Raw genomic sequence first — 27,590 nt, 5'->3', positions numbered from 1 at the left:
TAGCTTCGTGCGAACCCTTGCACATTATAACGCGCATTTCCTCCAATCTTCTTTCAATTATAAACTCGGAAGCGAATACGTCAAATATTTATTATGAATATGAAGTCAAATGCCTGCTGAAGTGTATGGAAGTGATTTTGAAAAGGCGCCAAAAAGAAATCCTGAATCGGTTTGGCCTGATAAATTATCATTCCAGAACTCTGTCTTTGGTAATTTCGCGTTAGGAAATTCAATGCTAGAACCAAATACGAATGCCAAACATGCTTTCTCTTTAAAGCGAAGCTGCTTGTGTGACTAGAAGCGCTCAAAAATGTTATAAGCTTGTTTCCACGGTTTTCTGAAAGAACGTGACATACATGTACTCGTAGTACGCAGCCCCCTCGACACCCTGATAGGAAAAGAGCCAAGTGCCAAAGCCCCAGAGTTGGCGGTGTGTCGCAAGCGCCAATCCTTGGTCTCTTTGCCACATGCACCACGGTGTGGTTTGCACACGGCTGCTAAGCAATGTGGGCGCAATGGGTGCGCTCACACAGCCTCTATCAGCAGCTGAAGCCAGAAGGCTGCCCTGGTTCTTGCAGAGCCGCTCGAGCGCATCCTGACGGTGTGTCCACTTGGCTTGGTCGCTTTTGCATCCAAGTGCACTGCGCGTCTCTGGAGACCTTGTAACACTATAGTAAACACTATGCTTCTAGCCCTCCACACTCAGGCCGCGCATGCGCGTCGATGCCGTAACAGCACGACAATGCCAATGGCGGCGCAACCAATGACGACGCAAACGCACATCGACCGCCCATATAATTACTATCGCAGTAAAAGTTGGGCTTCGTTAATTAGCTTCGTTAATAAGAAGCCGCCTTTTGCTCAAGGTCTGGAACATACTTTTCAAACAATACTCTTCAGTAGTCTGAACCTGCGTAGAATTGATATTTAGCGTCGCTTTCAGCGCATGCCTAATGCATTGCGCAGAATGAAGCAAATTTTATAAAGTAGTCGTTGTTCGTGACAATACAACAAATAATAGTTTACATAATCTTGTACAAAAATTACTTAAGTTACCGTATACCTTTCATACTTTCCGAAATAACCTGGCATTTCATGAAATACTTCGACAACTCTATTTTTGTCAGTTTCCTATAGTATTTAGCACACATTATTCAAGACTTTCACGAGAACGTCCCACGTAAATTTACGGCGGGTTAGCACACGACGGACCTCTGTAGTGCGACCGACCTCTATAGTCCTCTTTAGTGCAACGGTACGTGTCTAACAAACTCGCAGTTCATCATGCACTTAATTTTTGTCGCGCGCATTCTACTGCTCCAGCAGCTACGAACAGAAGAGGAACACCCGTAGCATTGAGAAACAGACATGAAGGATAAACGAGCTGACAAATACACGCGCACACTACTGCCCCTCCCTCTGAGAAGGCCCTGACGGCACTGGCCCACTAGACCAGTAGGTGCGGCGATTTCGGCGAGTTCTGTTGTGCGCGCCGATGCAATCAGGCTTTCGCCTTCACGTTTTACAAACGTTTAACACTAGCTTAACTTTTTATTTACTCTTTGCGGCGTCGGCTGTTTTTGTCACGGCGTAGTTTCGCCAAGGTCACCTCCAAGCGCACCGCCAACATAGACACCTAAGGCTTTCGCCTTAAAAAACCATTTGGTCCTATGTGTAAACTTGCGTAAACCTGTGTAAAGTGTAACCGCCCACGCAGAAAACTCTCTGAAAGTTGCTGTGAGTATGCGAACTTGAAGGGTGAGACAATCATTCTCAGGAAGCAGCTATCCGTACTTTTCTTGATACCAAAGTCTCCGTTCTCACTCTGCAGGAGATGCAGCAGCTTGAGGAAAAAATGTTCGGTCCGCTGATAGCAGCTTTCCACAAGAACGCGCCGAAAGCTTCAGTGGTGCCTGATGACGTGGTGTACAATCCATCGGCCAACCTGTCACTGGACCGGTGGACGGAGGTGTTACAGAATGAAGGCGTCGAGCTGGTCGGGCAACTAGAGTTCCGCACGTGGAACCTACCCTTCCTCAGCACCTTCGTTAACCTGTTGGCGGAACACGGAGAGCTGGACATGTACGCCTACGCATCCTGGTGCACGGTGCAGGTGCGATGATGGCCGGCAGGCAATGCGTCATTTTCACACTGGCTCTTACGCTCCAGTTACAAATTTGAGAGTAAATAGTCGATTGACTCGGCGTAGGGGAGACGTACTAGCGCTGTCGTGTATACCGGGAGACGTACAGTCGACCGATTCTTTAACAGTACCGCGCGAGCATCGGCTGGCCTAGAGTTACTATATATGGCTTCCGCAGGGAGCCATAAAGACCATTTTACGGAAGCGTTTAGGTGCCGCCATATTGGGGTGATAACGCTTCTTTTTTCTGAAGGTCTTCAACAACGAAGTTTTCGGTACTTCAGTCGATTCGCAAGCATGAAAACAGCTGTATAAACGCGTTCAGCGTTGCATGACCATGTTACGTGACTTAATTACTTCTCATAAAACTAAGAAATTGTTTGTGTAGCAGTCCAAGATGGCGGCGCTTATGAATCGAATATAAAATCGTCTATACAGTAACTCTAGGCTGGCCTAAAGTGCCTATATAGAAGGTATAGGGACTTTAGGCTGGCCGGCCGGTCAGCGCCTTCTAACGGCGCGAAGCCACGCGATCAGCAAGAGTTGCGCATGCGCACAAAGTTCACTCGAAGTGCAGGTTTCGTCTGCTAGGCACTTCGCAGAGGCATGACACCGCCCCTGTCGCGATTAACTCAGTGAAAGCTTCTTTGCTTATCGGAGACAAAGTGCGCGTGAATCCGGACGCGTCTTTCCTTATAACATATGCCGTTGTAGTCCACATGCACCATAAGATAAAGAACAAAGCGCGCAAAAAAAGAGAAATAGTTGGTAATACCCTTTTGCGCTACTCTTTCTTGCCCCTATGATAGTTACATTCCAGCTTTGCACGTTTTATTCATTACTTTTCTGTGCATGCGCACTAGAGCACCACAGGCTAAAAAAAGAAAAAAAAAAGAAAAAAAAAGGGGGGGCGCTAGTCAGGGGCACACGCTCCTGCTATCTCCGATAAGCCAGAAAGCTTGCGGCGAATTAATTGTGCCAGAGGTTGTGTCGCGCTGGTAGGAAGAGCCTAGCAGGCGTAACTTGCGCTTCGAGTGAACTTGGTGCGCATGCGGTACTCTTGCTGATCTCGTCAGCAAGAGATCTTGCTGACCTCAACAAAGTTTGTTGGAAATAAAGTCATTGTCATCGCTTCGTATCCTTAGAACGCGCTGGCCGGTTGGCCAGTCGACGCTCGCGAAGTACTGTTAAAGAATCGCTCGACTGTACATCGAAGTGCACGAAAGCACTCCCGCGCGAAAGCTAGTGGCTGCTAGATTGCGGTTCTCACGGCTTTCAAACGTGTTGTTATTGCGATGCTAGCGAGAACACAGTGCAGATCAAAAATGATTACGATACTCCCTAATGCGAAATTTGAGCGTAGCCCTATACGAGTTTCATTTCGCGATATATTAGCTGACGCGGACAATCTGTTTCGTGCGGCACCTTCAAACGCAGCGAAGTGTGGTGCTGGGCACGATTCAGAACAGCCGCCGCCGACAGACTTCCGCTCATGCAGCGCTTTGTTTTGACGCGCTCGCCGCACGCCTTATCGATGGCGTCATCGGTGAACAGACGACGCGCGCTACTCTGGCACTATCTCGGAGCGATCGTCGCCGCAGAAAGCTCGCGCGCGGCGAGCCGCCGGCGTTAAAACGCAGCTGCGGCAGAGCGGCCACGCCAACTGGCGGCTAACCACTGTGGCAGTCACGTGAGAGCATGAAAATCTCGCCTCCACTCTGTAGGTGAGAGATGTCGCGTGCTTTTTTCTTCGTCTGCTGACAGGTCTGCGCTGTGTTTACGTTCTTCGTCCTTCGTTCTTAACGCGAGTCATGTCTTACAAAGATGACGACGTCGTTCCCATTGATCATAATCCTGTTGGTTTGCTCTCTTCTGTTGCGGCGTCGCCGCGCTTCAATGTCAAGGAGAATGAGGTACTGGGTGTCGCCTCCACGTCCTTATTGACCCTTTTCGCGGAGCAGTGTGTCTTAGAGAAACGAGATGGCGCTCACGGGGGCTCGCCATACCTCTCCTCAGCGACCGCGCACGAATACGAAACCCTTACCGCTTCTACCTTGCTTCTGTGCGATCAGCTGTCGGAAATGCAACTGAGTTTTTGCTAACACACTGTGCTCTAATCATGCTAGATTGAATCATGTGGATTGAAGACGTGTGCAGTAGTTGGCTGCAAAAATAGTGACTGGCATGCTAAGGAATAGAATGAATCTGTGGCGAAGTTCGCGGACCGCTGCTGCAACTGTCCGAACGTGTTACCGGCACTTCGTGATGTACATACGGCTTTCCTCGAGGATGCAGAAATTTGCTCATCCGCCAGCCTTGTATCGCTAACCTTCAAAGAAAGGGCTTCATCCCCAGAACGTCGGCAAGAGTGAGTACCACTCGTTAAACAATGACAAAGGGAGTAGCGCCGCTTCCTATCATAGTAAGTTTCGCGCACGTTATCTATGCACATCTGTCCCAAATGGCAGGAAAATTTACGCCCACTCTATCGCCGACATATCAAGAATAAGTGAATGGGCGCACACTTGAATATATGCGCACTGTATACGCACAATAAATGACGGACTACGCCTATGGCGCACGAATGATCGAAGCTGAATGTTTCGTGACGGTCCACAAGAGTAAGCCAGTTACTAGCTGTAATATATATTTGCTACAAGGTATTACAATGTTAATTACCCATGGCCCTCAGTTCCCAGTGGTTGTGGAGCACCTGACCAAGGCGGCGGTCAGACCTGCTACGTGGCAGAGGGTGCTAAGAATCTCTGGGTCAAGACAGGCCGCCAATGGAAACTTAACCTGGCAACGTTCAACACGCACACCCTCTCGAGTGAGGCTAGCTTAGCAGGACTATTTGAAGAATTATCAGGCATTTCCTGGGATATTATTGGCCTTAGTGAGGTTAGAAGAACTGGTGAGGCTTACACAGTGCTGACTAACGGCCACGTCCTCTGCTACAGAGGTCTTCCGGATAAGAAAGAATCCAGGGTAGGATTTCTAGTGCATAACAACATAGCGGGCAACATTGATGAATTCTACAGCATTAATGAGAGGGTAGCAGTCGTCGTAATAAAGCCTAATAGGAGGTACAAAATGAAGGTAGTACAAGCCTATGCCCCAACCTCTAGTTCCGATGATGAAGAGATAGAACAGTTTTATGAAGATGTTGAACTAGCAATGAGAAAGGTGCAAACTCAGTATACTTTAGTCATGGGCGACTTCAATGCAAAAGTAAAAAGCAGGTTGGTGAGCAAGCAATTGGCAACTACGGCATCGATTCTAGGAATGCAAGAGGAGAGATGTTAGTAGAATTCGCGGAAAGGAATAGGCTCCGAATAATGAATACCTTCTTCAGGAAGCGCAGCAACAGGAAGTGGACCTGGAAAAGCCCTAATGGAGAAACAAGGAATGAAATAGATTTCATACTCTCTGCCGATCCAAGCATAGTGCAGAATGTAGAAGTGTTAGGTAAGGTAAAGTGTAGTGACCATAGGTTATTGAGGTCTAGGATTTCTCTCATTTTGAAGAGAAAAAAGAGTAAACAGGCCAATCTTGACGAAGTGATGATGATGATGATGATGATGATGATGATGATGATGATGATGATGATGATGATCCTCTGTACAAATGGCACATACCCACCGTGGGGGATCGGCCAAGAATTGGGCGGTTTGTAGAAAATGGATAAAAAGAAGTTTAGGAAAGAAAGGTGAATACTGCTCGTTGTTAAAATTAATTATTATAACTGACTGTTTTAGAAAGGCAGCGGATTGCAATCAAGGATAAAGTTTTGCATGGTAGTGAAAACAGTTCTGGTGGCTGTACCCCAACGTGGAAGCTCCAAACGAAAGCAAGACGGGGACGTTCATGCCGAGGCCAAGCTTCTTTATACGGACCTCGAGCACCTTTTTTCTTACTGAGGAGAATCGTCGGCAAGCAAGGAGAAAATGATCAATAGTTTCTGGTTCGCCGCATTGTATACACAAAGGAGATTCCACCAAGCCAGCCGTATAGCTATAAAACTTTAGTGTCGCAGTAAGGGTAAAAGTGGACGAATTCAGGCTGGTCTCGCAAACATGCGGCTTTAGAACAGAAAGATGAAGATAGCATAGAGGTAATAAATGAAACCGTAGCTAGGCTGATCTCAGAAGTAGCAATCGAAGTGGGAGGTAAGGCACCAAGGCAACCAGTAGGTAAGCTCTCCCAAGTAACAAATGACCTAATAAAGAAACGACAAAACATGAAAGAGTCCAACTCAAGAGATCAGATAGAATTCGCTGAACTGTCAAAACTGATCAACAAGAAGAAAGTAAGGGATATTCGATATTATAACGTGGAAAAGATTGAGGAAGCAGTAAAATATGGACGCAGCATTAAATCAGTAAGAAGAAAGCTTGGCATAGGACAAGGCAAGATGTATGCACTGAAAGATAAGCATGGTAATATCAGCAATTTCGATGACATAGTAAAAACAGCGGAAGAATTCTATACTGACCTGTACAGTGATCAAAACAGCCAAGCTACTTTCATTCAAAACAGTGATGAACCGGATACAGAGGCTCCTTCTATAACTAGTGCTGAAGTTAGAAGGGCCTTGAAAGACATGACCAGGGGAAAAGCTGCTGGAGAAGATGGAATAACAGTAGATTTAATCAAAGATGGAGGAGATATCATGCTTGAAAAGCTTGCGGCCCTTTATACGCAATGCCTCACAACTTCATGTGTACCAGAGAGCTGGAAGAACGCCAACATTATACTAATCCATAAGAAGGGAGACGTTAAATAATTGAAGAATTACAGACCCATTAGCTTGCTTTCAGTATTGTATAAAATATTCACCAAGATAATTTCCAATAGAATCAGGGCAACACTTGACTTCAGCCAACCAAGAGAACAGGCTGGCTTCAGGAAGGGATATTCTACGATGGATCATATCCATGTCATAAATCAGGTAATCGAGAAATCTTCGGAGTACAATCAACCTCTCTACATGGCTTTCATAGATTATGAAAAGGCATTTGATTCAGTATAGATACCAGCAGCCATAGAGGCATTGCGTAATCAAGGAGTACAGGAGGCATACGTGAATATCTTAGCAAACATCTACAAGGATTCCACAGCTACCTTGGATCTCCACAAGAAAAGTAGAAAGTTACCTATCAAGAAATGGGTCAGGCAAGGAGATACAATCTCTCCAATGCTGTTCACTGCATGCTTAGAAGAAGTATTCAAGCTCTTAGACTGGGAAGGCTTAGGAGTGAGGATCAACGGCGAATATCTCAGCAACCTTCAGTTTGCAGATGACATTGTCCTACTCAGCAACAATGGAGACGAATTACAACAAATGATTGAGGACCTTAATCGAGAAAGTGTAAGAATTGGGTTGAAGATGAATATGCAGAAGACAAATATAATGTTCAATAGCCTGGCAAGGGAACAAGAATTCAGGATCGCCAGTCAGCCTCTAGAGTCTGTAAAGGAGTACGTTTATCTAGGTCAATTACTCACAGGGGACCCTGATCACGAGAAAGAAATTTACAGAAGAATAAAATTGGGTTGGAGTGCATACGGCAGGCATTACCAAATCCTGACTGGGAGCTTACCACTGTCTTTGAAAAGAAAAGTCTACAATCATTGCATTCTACCGGTGCTAACATATGGGGCAGAAACTTGGAGATTAACAAAGAAGCTCGAGATTAAGTTAAGGACTGCACAAAGAGCAATGGAACGAAAAATCTTAGGACTAACGTTAAGAGACAGGAAGAGAGCGGTGTGGATCAGAGAACAAACGGGGATAGCCGATATTCTAGTTGACATTAAGCGGAAGAAATTGAGCTGGGCAGGCCATGTAATGCGTAGGATGGATAACCGGTGGACCATTAGGGTTACAGAATAGATACCAAGAGAAGGGAAGCGCAGTCGAGGTCGGCAGAAAACCAGATGGGATGATGAAGTTAGGAAATTTGCAGGCGCAAGTTGGAATACGCTAGCGCAAGAGAGGGGTAATTGGAGATCGCAGGGAGAGGCCTTCGTCCTGCAGTGGACATAAAAATATAGGCTGATGATGATGATGATGATGACGATGATGATTACAATGTACAAAACAGCTAAGTTTCAAGCCTTGTGCGCACCAAGAACAAATCTATCGGAACTGAGCACACCCGCGAGCGATTAGGCAGAAAAAATCAGATAGTGGCCGCACCGAGGAACTTCACTGAGTCAGAAACTGACAAGCCACTGCTTCAAAATATTTGCCAAATAAAGAACAAAGAGCAAAACATACTAATCCTGACTGAACTCATAATCGGGAAGCTTGGGTAGCTTGGAATACATATTTAGCCCCGCTTTTAGAACAAGCACCATATACACTACTTGCGCCGTTTGGACATAGCTTAATCAGCTCCGAAAGCGCTTTTGCATGTTCTCTGAAGCTGTGATCAAAGCTTTGTATCGTCCACCTAGTCACCGTCTACGATATCTCCGAAAACAGAGGTTTTCTAAGCCACGACGGCGTCATACACTTCCATTGTAAACAAGGAGGCAACGGAGGCAGTTGAGGCAAGCAATGGACGCGTCACCACGTGATCAAACATGGCAGCGCCCACGGGATCGCCGCGAAAAGGGTCAACATTCAGGGTCCGTCTTGTCGTAAAGAATCGGATACGGCGCACTGTCTTCAAAAACCTTTCCATTAGGACGTCTTGGTTTAGACTCATCATTGTAAAAAACAATCGCAAACTATGATAATCGAAACAAGCGGGAACGAGACCAAAGCAAGCAGACCCAACAAGCGCAAGCGAGAGCTGACGCGATCGAGCAGATGATAATACGAAACAAGCGGTCCGGCTGAGTCCAGACACGAGTATGCATCGAGCGGTCAGGCGGGTTCGCATGACACCAGTTTTCCGCGCGCACGTCACTGAAGGGGCCGCTCTCACTGGCCTCCGCCGTTCGCGGCTAGCATCTTTCATCTCCCGCTCCGCATTCGCTCTTTCATCTTGCATTGTGCTCGTTCGCTCGGTTATGCCGCCGCCGCTCGCCGCAGGAGCTTCGGTTTAAAACTTGGGAGACGCTTAAGCTTCGCCTTTGAAGGGCCCCTAAACCACCCAGAAGTCGAAATTTAGTTGTGGTGTTGCAGTTGTGCATGAGTCTACGACGAAGACATAGCCGCGAGAATTTTTCGAAATGGTGCCGTAATAGCGGAGTTACATACGTTTGATGATCGAAACACGGCCCTCGCTTGTTTCGCTCTTTCCTTGGCTACTCTCCGTTCGTCGGCTGGTCTCTCCCCCTTGACGAGCGCTCCTCCAAATGTCACGTCACATAGGTCATCGCCAACGCGCCTCTCAAAACACTGTCCACTTCTGGTTAAGGCACGTCCACGCTAGCGGCAAGCATACCGACGGCGAACCGGCCTGCAGTGCCGTAGAACGTCTGCTGCGCGAGAGGTGTCTAAAGTAGGCGGCAGTTCGGCCGGCGCACCACCCGCAGCACGATCTACGGGCCAATCGACGACCGCGAAGCTGCACGCCTCCGCCACCGGCGACTAAAAAACATCGGCTACAGCTTCTGTTTCTAGCAAAATAATTTTCGCTAGATAAAGCGATGTATAAATTGTACATTTTATGAGAAACGATATCCACTATCAAACGTTAAACAGTAACGAGAGCTCCGATACTTGTTGAGTTCAGCTGCAGTGCGCGGGTACCGACGGCAGACGCCCGGTTCGGCTGTGCTCGCATCGCAGCCGACGGCGCCGCTAATAGTGTATTTTCTTCTTTGTGTACAATTATTGTAAAGAGCTACAACAGCGATCAGAAAACATTTCGGCGTGTGAGCGTCGGCGATTCATTCCGAAGCGCCGTCCGCTTTAGCTTTGAAATGAACCGGAGAAGGCCTAGCGACGATATCGGTGCCGTCGAGCGGCGGTGAGGCTGCCGCACAAATGGGTCCCGGTCCCGAGTAAGCGTCCTAAATCGTTACGGCTCATGGACTTCGGCGCGCTTGCAGGTGGCGGCACTGTTTGCTAACGGCGAGCTCGTCGTGAACTTCTACGGGCATCCGCAGCGAGCGCTGGTCTTGCACGGAGCGTTCTGCCTGAGCCGCGCCTACATCGCCGCCGGCAAGGCGCTGCTGTCTAACTACGCCCGAGAAGTACTACCTGTGGTAGCGCGCTCCCACGCAGAGTCCATCACATTGGCCGTGCGCGCCTATTTCATGGAACGCCTGTCCACCTGGCCTGACTACGACGCCAACGTGAGCGTGATATGGTACGGTAATTATCGATGCGATATAGAAAAGGCCGACATGAGACATGTACCGACGGCAAGCTATTGCTATGTGTCTCTGTGTGGCGCCCCAGCAATGGTAGTGACGTTAGTGATGGGTAGCAAGTTTAGGGCCTACGCAGGCAGATAAGAGATGATGAAAACGCGAAGTGCCGCCTTATCATGACGCAGTGCCGAGCACTGCGGCTCTCCTGACGACCGCGCCGACGCTTATTATTGCTAAGCATTCTTTGCCTCATTCCAGGTACTTTGCGATAGGTAGGTAAAGGTAGCTTCCTGTCTCGCCTCATTTCGAGCCTCTGTAAATAAAAAATCCGAGGACACTTAACGACCGACGTCATGCGCGACAAGAACCCGAGGAAGCGGCAGCGGCCACCAAAGCCGGCAGGCGACAGCGGTACGTGCTACCCGAGCCCTGTTGCGTCCCGAATCGGCCGGGCGCATTGTTTGATTGTTTCCCATCGAGGCAGACCCTTTCATCAGCGTCGCCCAGACGGCGACTGTACCCGACACGGAGGAGACGGGCAAACAAGCGCCCCAATTCGGCAGTGCGCATTATTTGGGTGCTTCCCCCGATTCCACCCTCTTCATCAGCGGCCGCTTACCTGGCGACGCGGCCCAACACCGGCAGTGATGTTCGGACAAAGAAGCTCACTTAAGAAGCGACCGACCACAACCGTCACCCTTCGTTAGAAGCGGGGATTAGCGTGAAGGCCATTCTCCCGACCCTGGCAAGATGACCGTCGGAGGGCAAGAAACTAAGTCACCGACTTTCGTGGAAGGAGTGTGAACCCCCTGTTTCCGGATTGCCTCGTTCTTGCTTCGAAGGTGCAACAGTAGAGGCAGAGTTCAGTGAACAATACGACCCCTCTGATTGGCCGCATCAAGGTCATCTGATTCCCTAGTCGGGTCAACTAGGGAAGATGAATGTTTTATAAGGAGACACCTTGGGTGCAGTGGTGTGTCCTGACGTGTTCTGATATGTGCTCAGACATGTAGTGAGTTGAGAATTTCAAAGTGCTCCCCCATGGAGTGTGCTTCCATATCTGGAGCCACTGTAAATATGTAGAATAAACCCTTTTTTCTCTCGCTCTTACTCCCGGACTTACTCATCCCTTTGGCTGAAGGATCACCGGCCTAAACGCTACCCGAGTCTCAACAGCCCAGAAAGCCTGCGGTGCTGGATCGGGCACCGCGCGCCTGCTTCCGAGAGCGAGGGTGGCGTGATATAGGGGCGATGCCCTCTCCCCTCACCTAACACCTGGCGCGTTAGGTCTTCAGCAGATTTGCGTCCGCTCTACTCCGTCGTCGCGCACTCGTGACGTGGCGTCGCAGCCAATGGGACTTTAGGTGCCGTTTCGCTACTACATACTACAGGCGCCGGGTTTTTCGCTCAATGGGTAATTTGACGCTTTCGCGTCAAAGGAAATACGCGACCGACAGTGAAATCGAACCTCTGCCTTCTCGTACAACAGCCCAATGCTCTCACCATTAGACCCCTATTGCAGGCAGACTCCTGTCGTGCCAAAGCCGACTATTGCTCTTTAGAAGTTTGGCGCCGGCGTGTCGTGCCACTTTCTTGTGTTCTTTCCTCGTGAGATCTTGCGCTTTGAGACGTTGTGTTAGACTGCACACGCGTTCGGGACCGGCCCACATTCCCCAGTACTTTCCTCGTAGTGACTAAAGCTACGTAGAAACTGTGCGATGTTATATTGCCTCCATGATCGGTCCAGGTTGATAACCTTTTAACGTTTTTTTCGCTGGAGTAAAAATGTCATCGTCGTTCTAACATAGATCGCGTGACATAGCCATATGTACGTACGATTGTATAACCTGCAGTTGCTGATGACGTCACAATCCGCGTATCTCTCGCTCACGCCGGTTCCAACACATGTGCACTGTGCAGAACCCAACAATCGGCATGTTGTATAAATTCGCGTCCAACGAACTTATTAGGAATCATGCCATTGCCGTCATACGATCATCCACACCATCGTCGTCGTCTTACACCTGTCGTCAAAAGCACATGCGTTCTCGTCACACTCGCGTACGCTCGCGTCACTTTCGCATACGCTCGCCTGCGTATGCTAGCGTCACGCACACGTATGCTAGCGTCATACACAACTACCCAATATATAGACAAACGCGTTGGTCCATTTCCTAACGTTTAGCGTACTCCCGAACAATGCTTGATAGACAGCTTCCTGCAAACTGTCCCGCATAACGATTCCCACAATGCGTGGGATCTGTAAAATGTTTTCGACATTTTTTCGTCCGCTATGGGCCTATTTCGCTACGCTCCATGCAACTATGCCTGTAACAATACGTACTGCACTATATATACGATAACATTTACATAGGCGCACTGTATTATGGGAACCTCGCACCGCAGAAAAAAATTGTAGCTCCTCCTCCTCATGGGCGACCCAGCACGCCCGTGAGGCGGCGGCGAGGCAAGCCCTCGACGTCCCCTCATGGGAGGCTTAGGCCCGGCCATCTTAAAGTGCTAGTTCCGCAATAAAAGTTTATTCCTCCTCCTCCTCCTCCCTCATTGACAGCTGAGTATGGGCTTTAATTTCGCGCGTTGCGCTATTGGCCTGTTGCAGGAACATGACCTACATCAAGCTTGCTTTCAGCATCTTCGCGCCGCTACCTAAGGTTAACTTCACCGACATCATCGTGGGTGAGATGGGCGACTCGTTCCTGCAGAACTGGCACAACGCGTGGTTGTCGCGCACTGACTTCCGCGGCATCGACATCAAGATTGCCATCACGGCCATCGAGACCCTGGCTTTCTCTGCGGACATCGAGTATCGCAAGGACTTCATCTTGATGCCCTACATCTTCTCTTTCCCCTACTACGACATGAACGCAATGTCACCCGTTAACTACGGCGGGTTTGGCGCTCAGGTCAGTAGAAGTTTCCGCAGGGTTGTCGCTGTACTTAAGGCATCAGGCTTTCCGTTTTATGGATCATTAAGAATTTCCGGAAAGACCAAAACTCGAGCTTTCTTTTAATGGCAACGGTTTGGTTGAGCTTTGTGATTTGCAAAATGAAAAGTCAATCAAGGTTTGAATCGGTGGTCTCACGGGAAATACTAAGTACGTGAGGGTTGACCTTCACCTTTGAGGTACCAATGTTTTCATAAAAGGATGGAAGTAGAGGTGTGTCTGTCGTGTATGTGTGTGTGTGTGTGTGTGTGTGGAGAGAGGTGGAATCGGCAGCGCTGCACGAGTACAATGAGGGTAGATTGCAGCTGTCAGCAGTCTCTTGTGCGGACGTACAATAACAGCGGGTCGTGTGGCGCTGCGTGCTCAGGTGCCCACCGTTGCTCAAGCACTCGTGTCACTGGAGCGATTAGTTTTTTTTTTTTTAAGCTTGGTCTTGGAACATTGTACAAATAACACAAATCTACAAGTTCGTTACACGTATACGACCAAGTTTGTTTCATGGATAAAGTATGCCAACGACAGGTTAAATGGCCGTTATATCCAACGTCGCATGTCAGAAGGGAGACCCGGACAAAGACCTGTTGCTGTCAGGTGCCCAGACGCGTTTTGATGCTGTAGCAGTGGCTACAAGCAGAAAACGAGACGGATGTGACCGACTTAACTGCAGACACCTGTGAACACCGGGCTGCACTAAGTGTATATCTGTACCCGTACTTAAATATAGGACCTGTCATTGACGCGTTTGTGCATTGAATCCCAGGTGGCCTTTGCTGCGGGACGGAGGTTCCACAACTCGTACCTGAGCGCGGGCGCCGGCCGGACCTCTTTCAGCACATTCCGGTCGTGCATCTCGAACCGCTCGAAATACGCCGAGCGCACAGACGCGGCCTCGTTATTTGCCGAGGTCGTTTCTATGGGTGCCCTGGTAGACGCGTACCGCAACGCAAGTGATAACCGGCGCCTCGTTCTCCTGGAGCACATGACGGACGAGCAGCTTCTCTTCATCGCCATCTGCTACGCCAAGTGCATCGGCAGCTACTACATCGTCAACGATTCGATGTGCAATGTGGTGCTGCAGAATGTACCGGAGTTCTCCGAGGCCTTCGGCTGCGCGCCGGGCACCCCCATGAACCCGCACCAGCAGTGCAAGCTCTTGTGAACGCGGCCTCTTGGCTGCGGTCGCGTGTCGTAGTATATGAAGTGTGATAAAGACAAATCCTGAAATACGTTTTGGAAGTGTTGAACTCAGTGGCGATGCTTTCGATTATGATCGGCTAAACACTTTCCTCAGGACTGCAGTGCGTGCTGCGTTTGATAAATGGGATAAGTTTCGTGCATTGGAGTGTCGCCACAAGGCATGCTTGGAATGTGTGAACAAGTCGCCTTGACCTTATTCAGAACGCGGCCGGTGTGTGCATGATTGTTCCTACGATAACTGCAGCACGAAACTGTAGCACGACTATGAATATCGTGTAATATATGCGTGCGCTTAAATGTATATTAATTTTCTTATATCACGAATTGCCTTGCGTCTTAACATGAGTCATACGAGCTGAGATGGCTCAAAGTTTTAAATGCAACACAACATGCGTGCGAAAACTGCAAATGAAATACTGCACTGCGAAACAATGCGATGTGTCACGATGAGTGGTTCGGCGCCGCTTTCGTGAAATGCGTGCTTGACGTGTCCAGATTGCGACGTATCCTCCACGTCGGCCATCAGTGTGTTCATAAAGCGCTCGGTCTTGCTTCCACTGTAACAAGCACTTCACACCCTGCTACAGCACTGCCATATTAACCAGACGGAGCGTCGCTACGTTACGAAAATTTTCAGCATGTTCACAATCCACCGCTGTTGCCAGAGCTGTCAAGACCGCCTCTCTCGGAACGTATTGATGCGGTTTTTAGGGCTCGCATTTTGTCGCGTGTAGTCATGGCACAGTCGACTGGAGTGTCGGTTATGTAACATTTAACCAGAGTCAACTTCAGATGACATCCCAGTTGCGGTTTCCACTCCGGAGTTGGAATGACTCCGCTATCTTGCCCCATTTTCAAACAGCCGGAATGAAACGGGAATGTAATGATGCCACCAGTCTGGCAGACGGAATGAGCTGCATCTGTAGCGTCAGAGCCCGGCTGTTGCAGCGTCCGCGGAGTAAGCATCGGTTGAGCCAGCAGAACGGCACCGGCGCGCTTAGACATACGCGTTCTTGCTGCGCCATAGCATACTGTGGTGCATGCACTGGTCTGGGCGGAACGGCCAGTAAACGTCAAGGTTAATCTGATTATTTCGTTGTGCGCGTTGCGCGCTCAGACACTAGCGTTCTTGCTGTGCCATACCATATCGCGGTGCATACAGGTAGCCGCTACTTTCAGTGGACCGACGTGCGTGCGACGTTGTTACTTTATCTGGTCGATCGCGCCTCGCAAGCAAGCCGATAAGTGTCCCCACCTGTATATATCTTACCCCGTGGCCGTACCATACCGCGGTGCATACTTTGTGATGTCTGAGCATTTGGGGTGTCTGTGGTGTCCGAGTGGAACGGCCAGTAATAGCCAAGCGGTTTTCGTTCGGTCTGATCTCGTACACCACCGCTCCTTATCAGGCCTGGGTGAGGTGCCTGAGTTACCTAGCGTGTTGTGTCCCGCCAACATGCCGCCCTCGAGTATTCTTGCTCCAAAGTCTGAGGAGCGTCAGCGCAACGCTAAGCCCTGTTGTTGTTGTTGTTGTAGCCTATCACGCCTGCGGCACTGCTATGGCCTTTGGGCAAAACTGCGATTTTTTTCTTCTTTTTTACCGTGCTCATACTTTTCCAACCACTTTGCATAACACATTGTTGTAGTTTTCATGCGCAAGACATGGGGTCCGCTAATATTTGTAGAAATATGGTGCTGTGCTCGTACATGCAAGGTCAAACAAATATTTACTGGAAGCGGGATCTGAGAGAAAAACAAAAACAAATTATTTGCTGAGACTTGAACGCAGCTTCAATTTCAAGTGTGCTATTTGTACTAGTGTAACCCGCCGTGGTTGCTTAGTGGCTATGGTGTTGGGCTGCTAAGCACGAGGTCGCGGGATGTAATCCCGGCCACGGCGGCCGCATTTCGATGGGGGCGAAACGCGAAAACATATTTGTACTTTGATTTAGGTGCATGTTAACCCCAGGTGGTCCAAATTATTCCGGAATCCCCTCACTACGACGTGCCTCATAAACAGATCGTGGTTTTGGCACGTAAAACCTCATAATTCTTTTTGTACTAATGTATACGTGAACAACGTAGTGTTGTACCTGTTGTTTTACTTTTTGCCAGTGATGGCCTTTTACCGACTTGTCGTGTAATGATACTTTCCTTTCAGTGCGAGACGCGATCGCAGTATCAGTTTGCGTCACCGTGTTACGTGAAGAGCGCTGGGATCGCATCTACTCGGATTGTAAGGAATCGCCGCGAATGGGCACCCTGCACTATTCAGAGGGCACTATGACGTTTTCATTTTTCACCCCAGCCGTGCCGATACCGGCCGCTAGAGAGATGATGAAAATGATACGCCATTCCAAACGATAGCGGTCATTTCGTCGCTCCTCTGAGTGTTATGCCCTGCGCATGCGCACTTTCGCCGTTCTCACAACTCGGGCACTCTTGCCCCGTGATAAGCGATCGAAAGTGTCACGGCGAATGTATGCAGCGTCCCTCCAGTTTGGCTTCGCCTACTCACTATAGGCTGTGTGTTCTGGCGCTGCTGTCTGCTCTGCAAAGCTTTAGCGCAGGGTGCCTATAGTGTAGTGCATTCTCGAGTCGACGCGAGCGGCCATCGACAGCTTTGGAACTTATGTTGATAAATGTACAAATGACTGGAAGACTTGCAAATGGTCAGTGCATACGACCATCGACGATAGCCCTGCAAGTATAGTGCCGCTGTTACTGTCGAGTTGTATGTAGCTTGTTTTGCGGGCCGAAGTTCGTCTACTGAACAGTTGCCTTCTCCGAAATTCATGGAATGCCTGCCTGCCACAGTCCTTGACTACTACGTGACATCTGGTGAAGACGCTGCCGACACCACGGCGCTGGCGACGCAATACAGGTGACGTAACCTGACACAATGACCGTGCACTGACGTGAAAGAGTTCTGACAATGGTAATTCGGTGTTTGCGATCACCTGTTAAAGCAACAGATGCGTGAAAATCGAGGCAAGTAATTAGGTTAATGCAGTGCTGACCGCATCGAACACGTAGCACCCCATTCCTTGCTGTTTCCTCTTACTTTATTACAAGTATGTTCAAATACTCTCCAGCCACAACCTAGCAATAAGTGTTCTAAGAGCCGATTTTACAAGGTTTCTGTTGTCGGTGTGCTCTATGCGTGATTAACCAAAGCAGCTCAACAAACGTTACCCTGGGGAGACATCACAGTCCTGCTCGTGATTGAATTTCATCGCCGACCTATAGGCAGCATTCTTGTGCTGTTCCGCACCTCGTGTAACGATGCAACCCCCTAAACTTTGCCATTTTCAAGGCTAGCCTGTATTCGCTAATACTGTCTCTTAATATTGCTAGTACTCATTTGGGACACGCATAAGTTGATGCCACCACCTTTTTGCACGCACCGTAATCGTGCACTAGTGGCTCCGGCTGCAACTTGGTATATGCCGGCTGCGCGCGGTCGCGCGGCCGTATCTTGAGAGCGATCTGCGTTGGGGGCACAGTCTACGTGCGTCGGCCAGGCCCCGGAAACTCCGCTGGTTTTTTGTCCACGCAAATTGCAGCGCCATCCATGAGATGGATGCGGAACCAAAATCGCTTTTCCTTTTTTTTTTCTTGTCAACCCTCTCTCAACTTTGTCGTTTCTCTCTCGCCTTCAACTATCGGTGGCGCGGCCCGCGCTCGTCGTCGGCCGTGCTGATAACGGCCAAAACGGCAGAAAATTTTTTCAGACATTATGCGGTCAGTCTTTCGCCTTCCGTGCTAGCAGTGTGGTCCGTGTGGTAACCTACCGTTGCACGTTTGTCGGCTTTTTTTCCGCCACGTCTCGCAGCTGTCGCTGTTCGTGTGTGGTTCCGTGGTGTAGGACCACATGAAGACGAAGTGAGCCATGCGACGTGAAATTCTACCGCATCCCTAAAGACAACAGGTGAGCACCATGCTGTTTACTTCCCGGTTGTTATTTGTGATAGTAATTGTGCGCAGTCGCACATGGCTGTCCGATGGTGAGGCAGCAGTTGGCTGATTTAAATTAAATTATGGGGTTTTACGTGCCAAAACCATGATCTGATTATGAGGCACGCCGTAGTGGGGGACTCTGGAAATTTGGACCACCTGGGGTTCTTTAACGTGCACCTAAATCTAAGTACACGGGTGTTTTCGCATTTCGCTCCCATCAAAATGCGGCCGCCGTGGCCGGGATTCGAGCCCGCGACCTCGTGCTCAGCAGCCCAACACCATAAGTTGGCTGATTTGAAAACACCACAACGATGCAGTAAATCGTTATGCCAACAAGCAGCGAACATAAAGCTCCTGATAAATATAGTACCACCTGTACGTATCGCAAGGAACACGTGTGTAGGTGTACGCTTTGCACTTATTTCTATCTAATTGGCCGCGATCGTTTAAAAATGCGTTTCTGGGAATTAAGGTTAACATATCACAACTAGTACTCTGCCGTGATGCGAAACGAGTTCTGTTTTGTATGTTCCAACTGCGATGTAATAATTTATGATCTTAACTGTTCTTCAGGATGGAAGCGTTTTTAACCTACGCTGGAAGGATGGACCTAATGGGTTTGCCCAGAGACAAGGTCAACAACCGCAGAATATGCTCGGTGCACTTCACGGAGGTGGATTTTATGGACCGAGCGAAAAGCAGCCCGTGAGAAGCTATTCTGCGCATTGGCCATTAGATCAATTACAATAAATGTTTTTTACATGTGCGTACATGGAACACCATCCACGTTTTGTTGCATTCTATAGTGTGTTGCACTGTCTGCTCCAAATCTGGTTTTCGCAAATGAACACAATAAAGTGAGTCCAAAGAACTGTTGTGTTTTAAGTGCAATTATATTTTAAATATAATTTGGGCACCTGCTTGCTTGATACTAATAATGAACGGCACTGCGTGCATGAAAACGCAAAAAGAATCCACTGCGCACAAGCGCGCAGCATGAATGCACGAATGGCACGGCCGGACAGGAGAGGAGCGCGGAGCGCGCGCTTTGGTCCGGCGGTGCGTCTGATAACACCCGCGAGAAAAAAAAAAAAAAAAAAAAAAAAAAAAACCTCGCCGCGGACAGCTAAAGAAATAAAAAAAAAGAGCATTGCGCGTGCCATGAGGGGAGGGTGAGGCGAGGCTTGCGAGGAGGAATAGGAAAGTCAAGGGGGAAAGGAGAGAAGAGCGGAACAACGTTATCATAAAAAAGTAAGAAAAAAAGTGCTATAGCGAAAGGGGGAGGGTAAAAAAATCGCGCCGCTTTTCTTTGTTTTTTTCTTTTTTTTCGCCACCGCAGTACCGTCATCCATCCGCTAGGGCCTAACTGAAGTGCGCTTTGGCGCTAGCGTCGACTGAGCGTCTGCTATAAGTGAACCAATGGGAGGTATAGGAAGATTCACCCCCCTGCGTCGGCGACTCGTAGCTTTGTGCTGTGTGCAAGGTATATGTAAACTGGTAGCGTAGCTTCCATAGAATCCCACATGTCAAGAAAATGCGGCTTGTTGCAAATGTCGCCATCTACGTATCGGGGGGACAACTAACAGGCAAAAAATGAAAAATAAAAAGTGACGTCGCAACCGGAAATGGCGGTGACGTCAATAACACATGCTGCTTGGCACGAATGTTTCAATTTATTTAGCGTCCGGCATTTCAACTGCTATGCCAGGCGTTATTCTTTTGAGGCTGAGGCGACCTTGTAACTCGCCTCAGCTGAAGCGCCAGCGTGTCGTTAAACTATAGGAGTGGCATATGTCTTAATGTGAACATAATTAGGTTGTGTTTGACTGGCAATTGCGGCAGTAGATTCCTTGGGAAGGTGAGCGAATAGGATGGAAATAAATGACAGTGCCACAGATGTTTCAAATGCAACTTAACTTTTATTCGTCTAGATTGATGCAACCAGTATAATTGACCAAAGAAAACATGTTTCAATGGGTGAAAAATACTATGGCCAGCACGCAGTCGTAATGTATAGCAACATATGCCCGAAACCTTTACACAGAATTATTCGCAATTCCCTTGCGACACCATGTATTCATATCGAGTAGTTATCAGAAAAGGCATTGTCCAACATTATCATTTAGAAAACATTCGACTTGCTTATTTTGCTGCCCGTCGGACACTCGGGGCCTGTGTTACGGAGAGTTAACGAGCATAGCGAGACGTTTATTCGCGGAGCGTTCGCATTTATCGTCATGACGAGACCCAGCGCGTCGGATGCCGCAGCCGTGAAGTTTCACGATAACAAAAAAAAAAAAAAACTGCACTCACACCTTTCGCCAATGAATCCCGTGCGCTAGGTCATGCAAAATTTGAAGTTGAGCGCATGCTACACTTTGAACCAAGGCGCAAGTAAATAAAAAAAAAGCTAGAATGAAACCACCGTCTTCAAGTGAGCAACGCCATTCCGCACGACATAATAGCTGGCGTGCCCAGTCTTGCGAAGTCTTGCGCCAGAATCACTAGATGGTAGAACGAATGAATAATTTGTGAAATAGAAAAAGTTACCATTTGTGGTTTTTGTACTGCAAAACTATTCTAGACGGAATATTTACTCGTATGACAGTATCTTGATTTTTAAAACTTCGAACATTTCTTTTTTTTTCACGTAGGTTTTCTGGTATCAGTGTTTGTCCCCCCCCCCCCTCCCTCCCCCTCACCTAGTCGCGCTTCAATCGTTCACAACTAACTGATATCGCTGGCGATAGGTTTTGGCACGCTTTTCGTTCCAAGCTTCGCGACCTATTTGGATGGACCTTGCTGTGTGTTCTCGGCGCTCAGTTTGCGTTGAAGCGATAGACAATAGTACGAAGTTCACTTCGCTCGCTGCTGCCACGTTTCCTCACGCCAGCGTTTTGACAGCGAGTGTCCGCGGTCATCGAGTGCGATGTGTTCATGTTTGCTGTGCGCGCTGACACTATGCTTGTTAATTTAGTTAGCAAGCGAATCTTTACAAGTCGATACGGCCGATAAAAGCACTACCCTTACTTCGTATGGCTCTCTGCTAATTTGCTATCGCAATCGACGCCTTTTGGGCGAAACTGCGACTTCCTTTTTTTTTTCGTGCTCACGAGGGTTTCGACTGGAATTTTGGATGCAGGATCCTTTCCCTAACGTATCATCCTTGAAGAAAGCCGAACGCAAGGGCGGGGTCCATTTGCCTATTTGCACCAGTGGGTGCCCGGCGGTGATGGTGGTTTGCGAACGCCTGTGGTTTATGGCGGATTTGCGTAGTACTCTGGCACGTGCAGTGCAGTGTCACCGGGGGATGTTCCCGGTCGCGAGTTGTTCAACAACGTACAATAAACATGCAACAGCTTCTGTGAAGGCGCGTTTCATGCACTTTCGTGTTCTACCAATTCCTATAAAAGAGGGATCAACCGTATTTTTTCTGGCTTTTTGTTTTATGGGAGGCCTTAGTCAGGTAGGAATAACACCTTTAGCCTTGCCCTGCATGGTTTGTTTTCTTTTGTTAGTTAACCAAAATAAACTTCAAGTCCTCAGTTCTCACCGGGAGGAAGGCGGGTTCCACTCCGCCATGCATGCCAGTAATTCGTTGCACGATATTTCCGGTCTAGAGCACATGGTCACACCGAGTTGTTTACGACGCTTCTTTTGCTCTTTCTTAGATTTTGTTGTCTAGAATTGATCGCTGGGATAACCAATAAATATAATAAATCCAGCTTTCCTTGCAGGCGTCACCTTCACAATTTGTCAGAAGTATATCACCGTAAATGCGATCTCAGGCTTGCGACGTGCGACCAGCTGACATCACCGTCGTCGATTTTGCTGTGGCGCATTTTTTGGGTGACTTACCTTTCAGCGGCCATATACCTTTCTATTTTTTCGATCATCTCTTTCTCTGTATTGGAAACTTCGGTCAAGGTTTAATGACGATGATTGTGGTGATGGCGACGGTCCTCAGCTATGTCACTTACCCGGCAAGGGATTTAGTCCAAGAATAGAGCGAGAGGATGATAAAGCTGTCCATTTGACATTCCTCTGCAATGAATGCTGCTGCATTTCGATGATTTAATGCCAGTCTACAACCAACATACATGCAAGGGTAGTCTCTTGAGATGCCAAGATTTTCCGTTCAAGCTATAGTATACTTTACGTGGGTCTGGAACAAGCTTCAGTGTCGACCGACACACTTATTTGACTCAGACAGTGGCGACTTTGCCGTCTGAACTTGGAAACCGAGCGCCGAGTTTAGGCCGTTGTCTGGCCGCCATCGTCCAAAGATCTACCGTCATCATGTGGCGCCATCACAACTCCTTCGCGAGAAATGTTTTGAAGGCAATCCTGTCGCGACACTCAAACGTGTGTTGAAGTCCTGGCATATCTGCGCCAGGTATTAGTTCTGATAAAGCGCTATACGCAGAGAAGGAATTTATGTTTAAGCATTTCGACTACGCGCCTTAAAGTGTTTAACAATGTGTATTTCCCCACAAATATATGAACACAGCCGCTATATACATTATATGCATAGTCGCACGCCCAAATCCCTGTGAAAAAGTAGACGTCGGTATTCGATACTTGCATAAACACGTGTCGGACAATGCATAACGGTGCCAACATATCATTTAGCTCGCGTAGTGCATCGATGGGCGTACAGATAATATCGTAGCGAAAAGTCGCTGTCATAAAGTCCATGCATCGTGGATGTACCGCTGTGAATTTGGCGCCAAATAACAATAACCGCCATAGTTACTTTCCGGCTTTATCGGTAATGTTCAGTTCGGCGTGCAGCGTGGAAGCTGCGAAATCATGACTCAATAGCCACCAGTACGAGCGGATGAACATGACTGAATAGTTCGTGACGCTAGCAATAACTTCTATTATGCAACATCGTCCTTCCGTGCAGATAAAGTAGAGTTGTAGTGACGAAAAATGCTTTTGCGACAAACTGGCAATGCAGTTTGTCGAAGTCTATATCTCCAACTTCGCACTCAAAGCTTTACGCGGACGCAAAGCGCCTGCCCTTCGCGGCGCTCAGAACAACCTGCAACGGTGACGCGGATTCATAGGCGTTCCCGGCGGGCATCTGAAGGCGTCGGCGAATTCCGGCACGTTACGCAGTGCCGCGTTGCACAGCGACTCGTCGAAGTTGTAGTATCCACCGGTGCACTTAGCATAGCAGGTGGCGACGAAGAGTAATTGTTCGCTTGTCATGCGCTCCAGATGAACGATGTGACTGTCGCCGCTGACGTTGCGGAGTGCGTCGACCAGGGCGCCCAGGGAGACGACCTCGGCGAAAAGCGATGCCAAGTCGCCCTGCTCGCCGCCGACCGAGTCGTTCGCGAGGCACGACCGGAACGCGCCGAAGGACGAGCCGCCAGCACCCGCACTCGCGTACGTGTTGTAGAACTTCCGTGCTACGGCCAGTGCCACCTGTGCAGCAGAGGCACTCAAATCAGTGTCGCATTGGCGCGGAAGTTGCACGCTGTCAAGCGTTTATTTCGATGGTCGCAGCGTGAGGGCAAGAGAAACATTAGAATGGAATGAACACACCATGGGCGCTGACTTCCCACTAGATAGGAACAAACCTCAAGCGCTTGCTTGCGAGTAAGTTCTTGCGGTATTTGAAAAGATTGCTTAACCATGCCGGTTTAACTACCTCCCGGAGTTGGGAAGGTTACTGTTTGAAAGAAGCTAAAGCACTCTTCCTGTGAGTGTGTCCCAAATGAAGCCAATATTACGACGCAATAGATACTTCGCCCTTGTTACTCCCCCGCCCCCTCTTCCCTCGTGTAAAAACACATCCAACGCTCATGGAAAAGAAACGCCAGACAAGACTGATTGCCAAGGGAGGCACGCTAACTGTCGGAAAGAATCTTGTAGAAATTGCGCAGGTGAACAGTAAAGAGGAGGCACGCCTCTGACTGCGTCTCAGGGGAAAACAGGCCCGCATTTATTGACAGCGAAATGTAGAGAATAGGTCCTCAGAATAGAGTACCCGAACGGAGTCGAACCTCGTACATGTACGTTGTTTGTCCCACTTAAATAATTCGCTGAAGACCTCTGTATTTATGGGATGCCGGAATTATTAGCCAAGATACTTCTGGGCTTCCTAAATATCTATGGCACTTAAATCTATTGACATGTACTTGGACCATGGAACTATGAACATCTATGAAACTTAAGGGCGCACCGTGTACTACAATCCGTTAGAGCCACAGCACGCATATAGATTTCAATTTGCGCGTGGTCTATACGGCAACACGTGGCTATTTTCAGTTCTCCGTGTCCGGCAAACTTTCATCGGGGAAGGTATTGCATTGCTATAACTAAGTACGTGAAAAAGGCTGACAAAGGGACGAAGTACTATCAAACTGACGGCTCTCACCTCCATTCAAACAAAACAGAAGGAGCTGTGCCCAGAGGAGCGCTGTGGTGCTTAGTTTCGCTCCGCCTTTAGTACGCGAACCAGCTTTATTTTACGGCCGCGAAGGACGAGGACGTTGAAATGTATGTGCTTAATTAGAGACCTTTGAGCCCAATCCGCCGAAGTTGATCGCCGGTAGGGCATGCACGTCGTACAACGGAAACGTGAAGGACATAAGGCAGCAGGATGAAGTCCTCGCTGTAATCGTCGTCCGCGGTAAATGCAAGGGTGTCTATGGCCGTTACGGCAACCTTGATGTCGGCATCCCGGAATTGGGTGCGCGACAGCCACGCGTTGCGCCAGTTCCGTAGGAACGAGTCGCCCATGTTGCCCACAACGACGTCGGTGAAGTTGGTCTTGGGCCTTGGCACAATGATGCTGAACATCGCGCAGCTGGATTCCCACGACCTGCACACCAGCGGGGTCGCATTGAGTAGAGAGCGAGTAAGTAGGTGTAGTCTCGACTAGAGCACTGCACGGGCACAGTTTTTTCAGCCCGGGCCCGGCCCGGGCCCGTTTTCACGTTGGGCTGCCGCCCGAGCCCGACCAAAAGCTTTATGGCGAGACGCGTGCCCGGCCCGGGCCTGGAAATAATCTACGTTACCCGCCTGGCCTGACCCGCCACCCATTTACCTTAGGCCCGAGCCCGACTCGAAACCGGCGCGAACCCAGCCAGAGACCGAAAAAGACAATGTTTTTCATAGTCGAGACGCCCGAGGATAACTCGCTGCACGTTACATACGCACCACCAAAAAGCCCGGCCCGTGCCCGGCCAGAGCCCGGCCCGTGCCCGGCCAGAGCCCGGCCCGAGCCCGGCCTGCGCCCGGCCCGCGCCCATGAAAAAAAACTGCCTTACCCGGCCGGGGCATTCGGGTAAGCCCGAGCCCGTGCAGTGCTCTAGTCGCGACTGTCTCGAACGGCCTATTTCCATCATATAACGTCAAGGCTGCGCTTGTTCAAAATAATAAATGATATTTTTTTAATATTTTTCACATGCGTGTGTATACTCCTGTAGCTGGAGTGTAACATGAACAGTAGTGCAGATTCCACGGGTAAGGATCGCGAACTGTTGCTAGGTGAATTACCGTCCTCCGATGCATCACAGGATACAGCAGTAACTCCTTAGCGCGCGTTCTGGTACGGGTAAATGAGGTCAATGCAATTCATGTAATTACGCCTCGATTCATTCCACGCTTTAAGACGTACATAAAGCTAGGGGACCAATATGAGTGGTAACAGCTTATTTGCGTTTAAGTTTTGCTTTTGTCATTGCTTCTGCTCTGAAATTAAAGAACACCGCATTCTTTGATACGATAGTTGCTCAGCAACAGTCAGAAACTGAGGTTCGAACACGGACATATCTACTGCAATATTTGCCCGAAACTCCGAACACCGGTTTCGGTGTTTCCTTTCATACTGGACCGCCTTTTACGGTGTCCGCAGTGCATTGTTTGAACGAATGGCGTCCGCCGGGCGCACCTGATCACGGCCACGCTGTCGTTGTAGTCAGCCCAGGCGGACAGGCGCTTCTTGAAAGCGACGCGGACGCCTAGACTGAGGGACTCCGCTGCTGGTCTCACCACTGCGGGCAGAACTTCGCGGCCATAGCTAGTGAGTAGCGGTTTCCCGGAACCCATGTACGTGCGGCTCAGGCAAAACACGCCGTGCGAGAACAAGGCCCGCTGCGGTAGGTTCGTAGAAGTTCTTGACGAGCTCGCTGTTCGCGAAGAGTGCTGCCAACTGCGTGCACATCGCAATAGTCTTGTAAGATCCATTCAAAAAATCCGATTTTTTTCGTGCTATACTTGCAAGTGAGTGTACTGCCTCTCACCAGTGCATTCATACTAAAATTTCACACTAAATGAAACTACAAACAAGTTTAGCCAAAACGATCGAGTTTCGTACTAATTGAAGTTGCATGCGTTACACAGGTGCTCCATGTCATTTTGCCAGACCAGAAAGTAAAACTCCTTTGCTTCTACGAACCCTTAAAGGGGTGGTACAAACGTACCATCTATGTAATGCAGTTCCGTGCACCTTCGAATGCGCCAGACCTGCAAATGATTATTGCAGTCCCGATGCTCTTCCACGTGTAATGCGAACTCGGCAGCGTACTCGTACTGACACTTGTACCTCAAACGATCGCGCCGGTTACCTTAATCGTGCATGATATTTACAACTGCGGGTACCTTGCCTCCATTTAAGCATGGACGCGGCCGGAACGCCGCTGCTGTCTGTACCTTACATAAACACTGTTGTTTGAAGTGATTTGCGCACGGTGTTGTGCCACCTGAGGGCCGGTGAAACTACGATACGTGCCGCATGCACTGCGCAATCATTGTGTACCTGGACCGTGCACCACGACACGTAGGCGTACATGTCCCGCTCTCCGTAGCGTGCCCAAAGGCGGACGAAGGTGCTGAAGAAGGGCAGGTTCCACGTGAGGAACACCAGCAGCCCGCGCACCTCGACGCCCTCTTGCTTGAACACCGCCGTCCAGCGGTCCAGCGAAAGGTTGACCGCAGCGCTGTACACTACTGCTGCAGGCACTGTCATGAGCTGCGGTGCGTTGCTGTGGAAGGTGGTCGCCAAAGGACCGAACATTTTGTCCTCCAGTGCC

General features: G+C 49.1%; 2 protein-coding genes and 1 long non-coding RNA gene across 3 annotated transcripts in view; 2 read left to right on the top strand and 1 right to left on the bottom strand.

Moving 5' to 3' along the window:
* The window catches only part of LOC119456935 (endothelin-converting enzyme 1-like), a 29,134-nt gene extending 14,439 nt beyond the window's left edge, over nt 1–14,695 (top strand). The window contains exons 6-9 of the mRNA XM_049669553.1: nt 1,832–2,113; nt 10,154–10,413; nt 13,038–13,341; nt 14,144–14,695. Coding sequence (XP_049525510.1) covers nt 1,832–2,113; nt 10,154–10,413; nt 13,038–13,341; nt 14,144–14,542 — 1,245 coding nt within the window. The 3' untranslated portion in view covers nt 14,543–14,695. The remainder of the gene's footprint in view (nt 1–1,831; nt 2,114–10,153; nt 10,414–13,037; nt 13,342–14,143) is intronic.
* Nucleotides 14,696–18,302: 3,607 nt separating this feature from the next.
* LOC125946416 (uncharacterized) lies at nt 18,303–19,322 on the top strand. Its single transcript, XR_007467571.1, has 2 exons — nt 18,303–18,511; nt 19,114–19,322. It is a non-coding gene; the product is annotated as an uncharacterized LOC125946416 (long non-coding RNA).
* Nucleotides 19,323–26,454: 7,132 nt separating this feature from the next.
* On the bottom strand, nt 26,455–27,590 carry LOC125946414 (uncharacterized). Its single transcript, XM_049669554.1, has 2 exons — nt 27,317–27,590; nt 26,455–26,710 (listed from the first exon to the last, which is right to left on the bottom strand). Exons 1-2 carry the CDS (start codon nt 27,572–27,574, stop codon nt 26,579–26,581), a joined length of 390 nt encoding a protein of 129 aa, XP_049525511.1. The 5' UTR covers nt 27,575–27,590; the 3' UTR covers nt 26,455–26,578.

Source organism: Dermacentor silvarum, chromosome 6 (genome assembly GCF_013339745.2).
Source record: "Dermacentor silvarum isolate Dsil-2018 chromosome 6, BIME_Dsil_1.4, whole genome shotgun sequence".
Lineage (NCBI taxonomy): Eukaryota > Metazoa > Arthropoda > Arachnida > Ixodida > Ixodidae > Dermacentor > Dermacentor silvarum.
This window is presented reverse-complemented; position numbering and strand designations above follow the sequence as displayed.